Raw genomic sequence first — 11,372 nt, forward strand, 5'->3', positions numbered from 1 at the left:
AGAGCGGCTCCAGCGCCTTCGAGGAACGCGGGGGTGCTGGAAAACCCCCGGGTATCCATCCCCTCTGGAGCGGCTGGACGGACCCCCCCAAACCCATGGGCAAAGCTGCCCTGAACCACACGTAACATCGAGGGGATTTTCCACACGGTTTTGTTTCCCTTCCACTTTCTAGCACAGCAAGAAGGACATTGCCGTTTGTTTGGCAGGACAGAAATAAAACGCCTTTAAGCACGTTCTCAATGAGGCCACCTGAGGATGAATGAACTCCACTACCTTGCTAGTTTCGGTGGTTTGAGACTGACAAAGCTCAAAGCTGCTCCCACGAACTTGTTTGTATCCTCTAACGATGCTGGAACAGTGAAATGAGACACTGGAATGTGTCCAGAATCACACAGAGGTACACTAACTTTGCTTTTGTCAAGTGTTTTCAGAGGGAACCTGAGGCTGAGAGGTGTGGAGAAGTATTGTCCATGTTCTATTTTCTCACCTCAATCTCTTCCAGGTTTCTTAGTCACCTTTCTCTCATTTTCAGTCACTGACCTTTCTTTCTTCTCTGAGAACATTTTGACAGGGGAAGCCAAAGGACACCCTCCTTGGAGGGGAGGTTGGACTGGGTGGCTCCTGAGGTGCCTTCCAACCTACAGTCCTGCACCATAGGGCAGGTTCTTTTTAGCACTACATGTGTTTTGCTGTTGTTAAATGCTTTCAGTAGCTCTTACTGGTGGTTCTGGGTTCCTCTGCTTTGTTGGCCCAGCAGCCCCAGTGCCCTGGGACAGTGCACACACACTGGGGCAGCCACAGGTGATGGAGGAAGGGAAAGTGTCCCAGTGGTTCCTGCCCTTTTGCTGGTCAAACTGAACTTGGGTTTGTTGAGTATTTTGTACATGCCATGATGTCACTGGCAGGGATGCAGAGCAGTGAGGGGGTGGGTCAGAAGGCCCTTGTGGGCATTCTTGACAGGGATTTCTATAAAATTCCCCCTCAAGGGCTGGATGAATGCATAGATGGAAAATGAAAATGAAATGAGAAAGCAAATGACAGTTACATGGAGCTCGTCCAAAAGGAAGCAGTTTGGAAAGAAAAAGGAAAAAAAAAAGCTTGACATGCTGCTTTAATAGTGACCCAGGCTCATATCAGTGCCATGCAGCTGCTATTGATGGGGATGAAGAGGTTCCCACCTCCTTGTCATGAGTGTGAAGGAGATAACTCATATCTGCTGTCCATTCTGCCCGTAATCACCAGTCTGGTAACTTTTCCAGTTCCCAGACAGCTTCCTCTGCCTCCTCTTTCAAAGATTATCTTTCACTTCTCAAGTCACTTGGGGATTTTAGTGATTCTGCTGAAACGTAGTTGATGCTGCTGTTAAAATACATATTCTGGTGCTTGCTGGGTTATGAATGTGCTTCTGACTCAAAACCACACATCATCTCTGATCCTGTTTATGAAAGATAAAAGATGAAACCTTGAGAGGGTGTTTGAGGGTAATATGGGCTTTACGAGGCATCTGAACGGCTGCGGATCCCATTTTAATATTTGCAGAAATAATATAAAAGTCCTCAGTATGAAATGCTGGGGTCTAGAAAAGGGAGCAGTGTTTTGGCACAGTGTATAAACACAACCACATGCCAGTCTCCAGGTGCCTCTTTCTGTCCCCACATCAGAGGTGATCTTCAAATGGCTGAGTCGCTTGAGTGTTTTGAGGCTCGTCCTAATTCTGTTGCTCTCATTCTCCAAACACCAGGTCCTGTTCAGTTGGATGTACACTGCAGTTACTAAATTAGAACCGTGTTTCACTAAGTCTATGGAAAACATCATTTCCCATTGGGAAGTGAAGAGCTGGAGCAGCCGTGGAGAACAAGTTCCCCAGGCAAGGGCACTGCGGCCGTTGTGCCACGGCTGCTCCTGCAAGCCAGAGCTGGGCCCTGCAGGACCCTGTCAGTGCTGATGGGGCTGGGGGCAGGAGGTGGGGGTCGACCCAGTTTTCAGCCCTTCAGACATTTTACAGTGCTGTCACCAGCTTGGTGTTAGATTTTGCTGCATAAAATTTACCCAAGTCAAAAGGGAAAAGCGATGGAGGTCTGTTGAGGCAGCTAAAGGAGAGGCAATGCTGGTGCTCCCTTGTGCTTCTCCCAGTTATTCTTGAGTCTTTCTGGCAGTTTTTGTCCTGCAGTCAGGGGGAGGAGGAAAGAAGAACCTTCCAGTGAGTTTGCTCAGATTCAGTGTGCTGACCCAGACAGGTGAGACCTGGGGCAGATGGGTCTCGTTTCTCTTCATACCTCAAAGCTCAGCACATGAAGGTGTGAGGGGTTAAAGGACAGGATATGTATCTTTTTCTCCCCCTATGTCATCTTTATTGAGAAATAAAGAGAAATCCAGAGTGTTAATCTGAACCTCCCCTCTTCCACCACCCTAACATGTGGCACTGCACTGGTTGGACCAGCTAAATTATCTTCTTATCCCTCCCCACTGCTGTTCTCTTCCTTTCCTTGGGCAACTGAGACATGTCTATTGCTGAGTTTATTCAGGCAAGACTGTAAAACAAATTAGTTAAGAAAATAGTTTGGAAAAAGTTAATTTGGGTCAAAGAAGGATTAACCGAGGAAATTGTTTCTTTACATCCTTCTGCTCAGAAGTAAGCAAGGAAGAGTTTGTTGAGCCCGTTTTTGAGGTTATTTTGTCTGTGCTCTGTCCTTTCAGTAGCTGTCATTGCTTAAATCCATCTAACTAGATGAGGAAGGAAGGAGATTCAGTTTGAGAGCAAATTCAAAGTGAAAAGATTTGGCCAGCGACATGATGAAAGGGATAAGTGTAGGTAGAATGGGATTAAACAGAAGTATTCTTGGTATTGAACACATGGCTCAGAAGCCTCTAACACTCTTTGTAGCCTTATTTGAAACCAACTTTATATTGCTTTTGCATGGAAAAGGCAGGATAAAACTAATTTAAAAAATCAATGTGAAACCGAGCGAGATAGAAATTGTTTGATAGAATTGTTTGATAGAATTGTTTGATAGAATTGATAGGCAATTATGAAACCTCATTGCAAAACATCAGGAGCAGCAGCAGGGAAAGACTGTGCCAGGAAGGAGAGTTGGATTTGCAGAGGGTGATCCAAAGGAACCGTTGCTGGGGCCGGAGCTGCCCAGTGGCAGCAGCTCTGTGCTGGCACCCGGACACTGCACAGGGAGAGAGACCTGGCTGCAGCATTGCCCCAGTCCAGTGTGCAGGGGAGGCAGGGACAAACAGCAGTGGGTTGCATCCCCGCTCCTCTGTGCATGTCGTTCCCTCTCGGCTTTAAAACCTCAGTTTAAGGAGCAGCCTGCAAAAGTAGAATTCCCTGGGCCTTCCGAAGAGTTCCAGTTCCTACCATGAATGTGTGCTCTGTGTGCACAGCAGGACAGTGGTTGGTTCTGTGGTGTGGCACAGAGGCAGTCCCACTCCGTGGTGTGCAAAGCCTGTTGTCCTCACCACTCTGGGAGCGAGGGAATAGCTTGAATTGTCTCACTTGAGGAGTAAACACAAGGGCAAAAGGAAGGCACAAGACCAAAACTGAGTAAGAAGTCAGTAGAAGAGCCAGAAATGGGGTCTGCTAACTCTGTGCATTATTTGTTGTTTAGGGTATGCTGCCAGTATTAATAACAAAAGAATTGGCTGGGTTTCCACATTTGGGCTATGAAAAATGCATGTGTGTGCTGCTGCAATCAGGGGAGCGCTGTGCTGGAGGAGCAGCGCTGCAGGTTAGCACTCCGACAGGGTCCCCGTGGCTGCTGCGCCTCGGTGCTGTCACCTTCTGTACTCATCAAGTGGATAAAGAATTTTTGTCATGCTGCTTCATGAATGAAGCCTGTGCTCCTAAAGAGCATAAGAATTAGCTCTGAAGTGTGCATTAGCACAAACCCGAGGATGCTGAAAATCATAAAAACTAAAATACACTCTCACTCCATTTTCCCTTTCCCTTGTCCTGACTCTGAGAGGGGATGGAGTCTGGGTTTAGTTTGTCATGGTTTTTTTTTTCCACTGGCTGCTGCTAAAATGCTTGGGATTGTGGAGAGCTACCAGCCCTTTGCTTTTAGCATCATTCAAAAACCTTCCATTTAGAAACCATTCTGATATCTTGGTGGTTTTTTTCTTCCTCGTCTTTTTTTAACTACTAAGGAAATTTGCATGAAAATGGAATCATTGTTTCTGAAGAGTTCCATCTGCTCCTGCTGCTTATTCTGGAGCTGAAGTCATAATCCTCTGCTTGTGAAATTTCCCATTGAAGAGATTTTTGGCTTGTTATAGTTTCAGCACAAAATTTCAGAACAGAGGAAATATAGATGCTTCACCTAGAAAAAAAAGTAAAAAAGAAAAAGCCTTGAGATGACATCAGAACTGCCAGTGCATCTGCAGTCAATACACTGTAATTCCATAGGGACTGAGAGAGTAGGAAATAGGACAGTACGAGAGGTGTGAGGGGCTTGGGGTGGGAAAATGCATTTCCTCACAGTGTCAGAGCTTTGGCTGGGGGTAATGAAGGAATTGTAATTTTCTGGGTGGCTCAGTACATTAGGATCCCTTTTAGTGGAAGGGAAAGGGCAGGATTGGTTCGGGGCAACAGGAATGCTCAGACCAGCCAGAAATGAGCAAAGTCCCTTTAAAAGAGCTTTGGCCAGAATGGAACTGCCAGGCTTCTTCCAGGGAGGATCCACGAGATGGATATTCACGTAGCCACTGTCATAGCCCTGTGCCTACTTCAGAGGAATATTCTGCAAACAAAACAGGATTTTGTTGTTGTAATTCCTTCTCTTCCTGACACTTCTGTGTTTACTTACATTTCTGTGCAGTGCCGAGTGCTCCTGTGTGCCTGCCTGTAATGCTGGGCACATCCTTGCAGTGGAAGCAGCAGGGAACGGAGAATCCCGTGGGCTGGGAGGTGACACTTGTCCTGCTCGGACCTCTGTCGCTATGCAGAAATGCTGCGGGAAAGTGGGTCAGGGCGGGCGGCGCTGGCACAGCCGGGCGGGCAGCGCCGGGACCCCGCGGTGGGCACGGATCGCGTGCGGGGCCGCATCCCGAAGATATTCCGAGAGAATTAGTGACCTCCTTTCGCATCCTCATTTACGGGATTGTTTCCCGCACCACGTGCGGTGTTTGTGGAGAACATTGCATATGCATGAACCGGGCTGTGCTTAAAAGTAGGTAATACATAGTCCTGCTCGGGAAAAGCAATTCGTCTCCAACGTTTGGCGTTTTCTCTGTTAATTAAATCGTGGAGTGCACGTGTGCCCCTGCGTGCAGAGCCCGTCCTCGGGGACTGCCCTGTTAACCCTTCCCAGTATTGGCAGTTTCCAGAAGAGCTCCTCTCCTCCATCACTGCAGACTGAATTCACACACCCCTTCTGCTCATCTCCTGCACTCCTGGGTTATCTCCTTCCCCATGTGATGGCTATCACGGTGCATTCCTCCTCCTCTGGAGCAGTGCCATGTGCACACTGCTCTGGAACTCCAGCAGTAGGAGGTGGGTCATAGAATCATAGAACAGCTTGGGTTGGAAGGGACCTTAAAGATCATCTGATTCCAAGCCCATTGCCAGGGGCAGGGATGCCACCTGCTAGATGAGGTGGAGGGGTCAACAGGTCCCATCCTGCTGAGCCCGGTCCCCCTGCCAGACACTCCCCGTGCCACCCCTGCACATCCCTCCCTGGCTTGTTTTCACTTCTCCCTGGCTGTGGGCTGCTGAACTCTCTCACTTTGTGAAATCTCTCCATGTGTTACCCCTTCATAGGAATTGAGTCCTGGAGATGTTAGTCCACAGCTCTGTCTGCAGTCAAGCATAACCATTAAGCGTTATTGAACTTTCATATACAAATCAGAGGTATAATTTACCTCCTTAGGGACAAAGGATGGCTGATACCAACAGATCAGCCATGCTCTGTGAGCTCCACAGGAAACACACTTAGCTGAACACAGGTAATTACTGCAGCTTCCTACCTCTGCTTTCTTGCTGTTCTGTACCACCACAGTGCTCAAGTACCAGTGATTTAGGAAAGCCTGACCATCTAAGCCTCACTCCAATCAGTCTCTTGCTCCCTTGTTAGCAGCTTCTTTTATCTCCTCCATCTTCTCTCTTATCTGTCCCTGGCCTCTAGAGCCTTTTAAAGAGGTAGTTTCAGTCTGCTGCTCTGGTGAAGCCTGGACTCACGCAGGTGAGGCACTGCTCAGCTGCTCCCTGGGTCCAGCCTGTCCTGCTCTGCCCAAGGGCCAGCTGTTTATCCAGGGACTCCTAAGGAATCCACAGTTCTTACTGTCTAACAGCTGTGCTGGACTCTGCCACAGTGGCTTTCAGAGGTTTGTCTGGAGCTGGGGAGAAGACACTGGATATAAGGCACCAACCTCCCAGCTCAAGGCACAAACCCTGATATCCCAAAAAATTCATTAGTTGGACTCAGATTGCAATAGTAGATATTGGCAGAGGATAATGGACTGCACTGTGTGGATATTGAATGCTTTCAGAGGAGAAGCTGGTACTGGGCTTCAAGGATAAGAAATACTGGAAAATTTATATATAGATACCATTCTGTAAAATGTAACCACTTCTTCGAGGGGAAGGCCTATGCAAAAGTTTGTTATCAGTTTTGGTACCCTCATTTTTGAGGAAGGGTCCCTTTCCCTTGTCTGAGAACCACAGGAAAGCAGGCGTTTTTCAGATCTGTTGTGTGTGTTGGGTCAGTTTGTTTTGTGTGCAGGTGAGGCTGTGAGCTCTGCTGGTGTCACAGGTGGGGCTGGGGCTTTGCTGTCTGTCCTCCAGAGCTGCCCTCGGAACTGTAGGTGAGCTGCAGTAGCACGTACACATCCTTCCAAACATAGATGTTTCTGTTACTGCTGCATATAACTCCTTTGTTTTCTCTTTTTAAATTAACTTCATGTTTTATTCCTGTGTGCAGAAACACAGCGACTCACATGTATGACCCGAGCACAAATTCTGCACAGCTACAGCCAAGTTCCAAATGAGACTAGAAATTACATGTAGCTCTGTGATTTAATTTTCTCTGACATATTGAGTCTATGTTTTAGCCTACAGAACTCCACAGCTGTGCCCTAATTCTCTTTTCCTTGTGATCTCAGCATCGCTGCCTTTTAAGGCATTGCTATTCTTGGATCTCAGCAGGACACCATGTTAGACTGTCACCCTGCTCGCTGTACTGCCAGTGCAGAAAGCAGCTTCTCCCTGGACTTGCAGAGAATACATGCAAGGAAAACTTTGGAGCAATTTAGTGGGTGGATGAGACTAGGTCAGAGTGCTTTATATCCTACATGACAGTATATACTGACGTGGGGTTGCAGGGGTTCCTCTGGGATTGTGGTCTGGGGGCACGAGGGAAATGTTTATATTTTGTTACAAATAACAAGCGATAATGTAATTAGGCTTCAGCAAGACTCACACAGGAAAAGCTGGATGTCTCTTTTGCTTCAAAGAAGAGGGTTACTGCCCTGTGGGTATTTATGTTCTGTTTTGTTAAGTGACATTTGTGTCTCGGGAACTTATTTAACCAAATATTGACTGTATGTAATCCCGGTGTGGCCCTCACCTAACATCTTACAATTGCTGCTGTAGACGTAGTTTGAGCACAGTTTGTGAGCACAGTTTGCTAAATCTGGGGTAGGAACTTGCTGGATGTGATTTAGGCTGTTCTGACACCTGGTGTGGCACCTCACTGTGAGATCTGTGGATCTGAGCATCGAGGGTGTCTCCTGTGAGTAGCGAGGGCTGTTTTCAGGAGTAAGTGTGCTGCAAAGTCATCACAACACAGCACAAAGAGCCCCGTAGTTTCTGCTGATAAGATGCCTGGTGGTGAGCACTGGGAGTTTTCTATTTGCCTTGTTTCCAAGATATATGATAAAAACCCTACTGCAGATTTTAATTTTTAACTTCTGAAAATCGTGTGGGATTATCCTGGGTGAGCAACACGAACATATCATACCATTGGAATGTCAAAAATTTAATGTAGAAATCCAGGCGCTGTTGTTGGGGCAGATCATTTTAATTTCAAATCTGAATCTTCCATGTTTCCTCTAAAACCATCTCACATTTCTCACAGCACCCCGTGCTGCAGAGGATCCCTCCGGCTAAACCCGCTGCGCTGCATTGTGGGAGGATTTATGGAAATGGTCGGCAGCCAGCGAGGCCGGGAGAGCCGGGAAGGGAGCTCTGTCTGTCTGTCTGTCTGTCTGTCCAGCACACACAGAGTGCTCTAGAGGAACGGGGAGAGCTCGTTTGGTTCATCTGATCTGCCATCCTCACATTCCCAAAGCCAGGAAAGCCAGGGCGGTCGCAGGGGTTCCATGGGGTTCCAGTGTTTCTCTGGAGCTGTGGTGGGAGCCGTGGTGAGGCCGGTTGTTCCCACAGAGAGCAGCTCAGGACAGGCTTAATGAGGGGAAATCAACCCCCCTAATTCAGGGGCCAGCATCAGTCACGGGGAAAGGTGGCTTCCTCCAGCAGGCAATTTAGAGGCATCTGTTAAGAACTAATCACAGTCCTAATGTGGGTGTCCTCCTAGCACCAGGTTCCTGCACAAGGAATTAAGTCCCTGACTTTGCCTGTGGCTGCTCTGGAGATGCTGTTCCATGCCACTGTACAGAGGAGCTTGGAGCCTCTTCACTTAGGAGGCACAGAATTTGGAAATCTCTACGGCCTCGGTTCCATGTCTGGGGTCTGTTGGTTTTGGTCCCCTGTATACTCACTGTTTCAGTAATCAATGTTTCAGCATGACCCTCTCCTGCTACTAGATGTCCTGCTGAAAAGCCATTCCATCAGCTGTGCTCCAGCACAGCAGCATCTCACACTCCTGCTTTTCCAGCAGACTGCTCTGGTCTTGGATCCACGAGTCCCTTCTCTGTTGAGATGCCTTAATGAGGCCGAGGTTTGTGGTCAGGGCTGCTGACAGGAAAGAAAAAGGGGAAAATAAAAATGAGCATAGGAAAGTGTTGTGAGAAGAGCTTTACACAGCATTCATGGGATTTAATGTCCTGAGGACACAGTTAGAGGAATTCAAAGAAATAAAATCTCTATGACAAATCATAGAATTGTTGCATTGCATTTAATGTATTTTAATTGACTCTGGTTTTGTCCCCCGTTGGTTTTATAGTGCTGTCATCTGGAAGACAAAGTATAGAGCTGTGCTTTCCCAGCAGAGCTGTGCCTGTGTCTGCACTGGCTGGATCTAGAAGACCAGACTTGGTGTGAACTGGATAATTACCCTGTAAATGAACCAGAGCAAATGTAGGTTTGAGAAGTCTCTTCTAATGTGAGTAAAATATTGACTAGCTACCAATTAAGTTAGCATGAGGCTGGATCATGTGGAAAATAGCATGTGAAGATGTAGTTAGACTGTATAGTGAGACGTGTGTACATTGGGATCAACTTGATATCCAAAAAATTAGTTCCACTGTGTGGAATAAGTTCTTGACTCCGAAGCAGACACTTGGCACAGAGCAGATCCTCTGCTGCTTCAGCCAGGGAAGTAGCTGGTAATTAGAGGTTCATCTTCTGTGAATCACCATGAAAGAAAATGAGGGCACAGTTTTTGAATGGGCTTGATGAAAACAGAGGGATATTGGGATTAGAGATTCATGGTTTCTTCTCTGGGTTTGGAGAAGAGTGTGATTTGTCATGGGCTGCATTGTTGGTGCACCCTGCCTGCTCCTCTTCCTGTCTGCTCAGTTTGTCTGGAGGTTGTTTGGGTTTGTTTGTGCAGGATGACCACTTTTCTCAGTTTCTCCTGCTTTCCTCCCCATTTGTGAAATTAAAGGAAATTCCTTAGTACACAGAAGACCCTGTTTATCTTTGAGCAGCTTCCCTATGTAGAACAGTTTTATGACTACAGGAATTCCATCCTGAAAATGTGCTGCAGTCCTGGGGGCTTGTGTTGTGAGCAGCCAGTTGTAGCTGTTACCACCATGCAGTAGCTTTCCAGCTCAAGTACATTATCTTATTACCATAGATTTAAATATTTGATTTACAAAATGTTGCTGACTGATGCTCCAGCAGTATCATATAAGACACATCACAATAGATACCGAGTTTAAAGATTGTTTTAAATGGCTTTAATACAGACAGAGGTCAGAAAAGGCAAGATAACAGCAGAAGAGGCTATGTCAAAAAGTAATTAGAGCAGGACAAATGGATTGTGCAGGCATGTCGAAGGCTGTTATTTCTGTAGGCAGTGAGTAGGAAAGGTGTTAATGTAATGTGACAGATCTGGAGCAAAAATGAGGGTGCAGGGAAAACAAATAGGAGCTGACCAATGGAATGGTTTAAATTATGAGGTTTGCTTTAACATAATTTGATTACACATGAAAGAAATGTTTAGTGTAGTTTCTTTGAAAACCTAATTGTCTTAAATACTGCATGTTGGATTCAGCCTTTACACCCAAAGCAGCACTGGGGCAGGCTCGTTCCCTGTCAGGAGCAGGCATGGGAATACTTTGTCCTGTGAGGCTTCACAAACGACAGGAAGATGGAAGATTTTTTTCCTCTGATGCTAGTCTAATAAAATTGGCTCTTCTTTGAGTCACGTACATCTTAATTTGGGACCTCGTGCTGTCTGGGGTGGGTGGTATCTGGGCCTAGGAGCAGCTGGTAGAGGTGATGTGTGAATTATCTAGTTTATCAGAAGAAAAGGATGAGGATCAGATTTAGCAGAAGGAATATAGGGAGGTGAAAGGTATTTTTTCAGGATTCAGCTCTTGCCCCGTTCAGAAGTAGGAGCAATATTAGTAGGAGGGGGGAGCAGAGCAGAAGTGCCCAGATTTCCAGGCTCCTCCAAAGGACTGGACTGAATACAAAGATTCAACTTCCTGAGCACTGTCCTCCTGTGCTGTGTTGTGCTGAAATCACATGACCTGTGTGGAATCCTAATGACAGGAGAGCTAATTGCAGTAAAAATAAAACCAAGGTGCCAGCCCGTGAGCAGGACCCATTTGTGTCTCGGTTCCCTGTGGCACCCCGGAGGTGAGGATGCTGCAGAGCTGTTCGGGGCAGTGCTGGGGCCAGGAGGGCTCTCGCCCCAAAGCTGAGGCCGGAGCTGGTGCGGGGACAGCAAGAGCTGGTGCTGAAATGCGGGTTCTTATGGACTGTGCTCGGCTCTGCTGGCGGCCCTTGGCAGAGCCCGATCCGCGGCGAGCCCAGTCCGGGGGGACTCCCGGGGTGTCTGTGCAGGCCAAGACTCGCCCTCGGTGATCCTCGTGGGTCCCTTCCAGCTCAGCCCGTTCCGCGGGTCCGTGGTTGTGGTGGCGGCGCTCCGGGGTCCGGCCCGGCCGTGTCCGCCGGTCGGATGCTGCCCTCTCCTGTCCAGCTCCTGTCCAGCTCCTGTCCAACTCCTGTCCAACTC

General features: G+C 47.5%; 1 protein-coding gene across 3 annotated transcripts in view; it reads left to right on the forward strand.

Annotated features, from left to right (window-relative positions):
• Window positions 1–11,372, forward strand: part of NR6A1 (nuclear receptor subfamily 6 group A member 1) — a 57,253-nt gene that overhangs the window by 19,946 nt on the left and 25,935 nt on the right. The window contains exon 3 of one of the 3 annotated variants that reach the window (XM_027650082.1): window positions 3–397. The exons of the other annotated variants lie outside the window; for them this stretch is intronic. Coding sequence (XP_027505883.1) covers window positions 376–397 — 22 coding nt within the window. The 5' untranslated portion in view covers window positions 3–375. The remainder of the gene's footprint in view (window positions 1–2; window positions 398–11,372) is intronic. 3 annotated transcript variants of the gene reach the window in all.

This window comes from Corapipo altera, unplaced genomic scaffold (genome assembly GCF_003945725.1).
Source record: "Corapipo altera isolate COAL_440 unplaced genomic scaffold, ASM394572v1 268, whole genome shotgun sequence".
In the NCBI taxonomy this organism is placed as follows: domain Eukaryota; kingdom Metazoa; phylum Chordata; class Aves; order Passeriformes; family Pipridae; genus Corapipo; species Corapipo altera.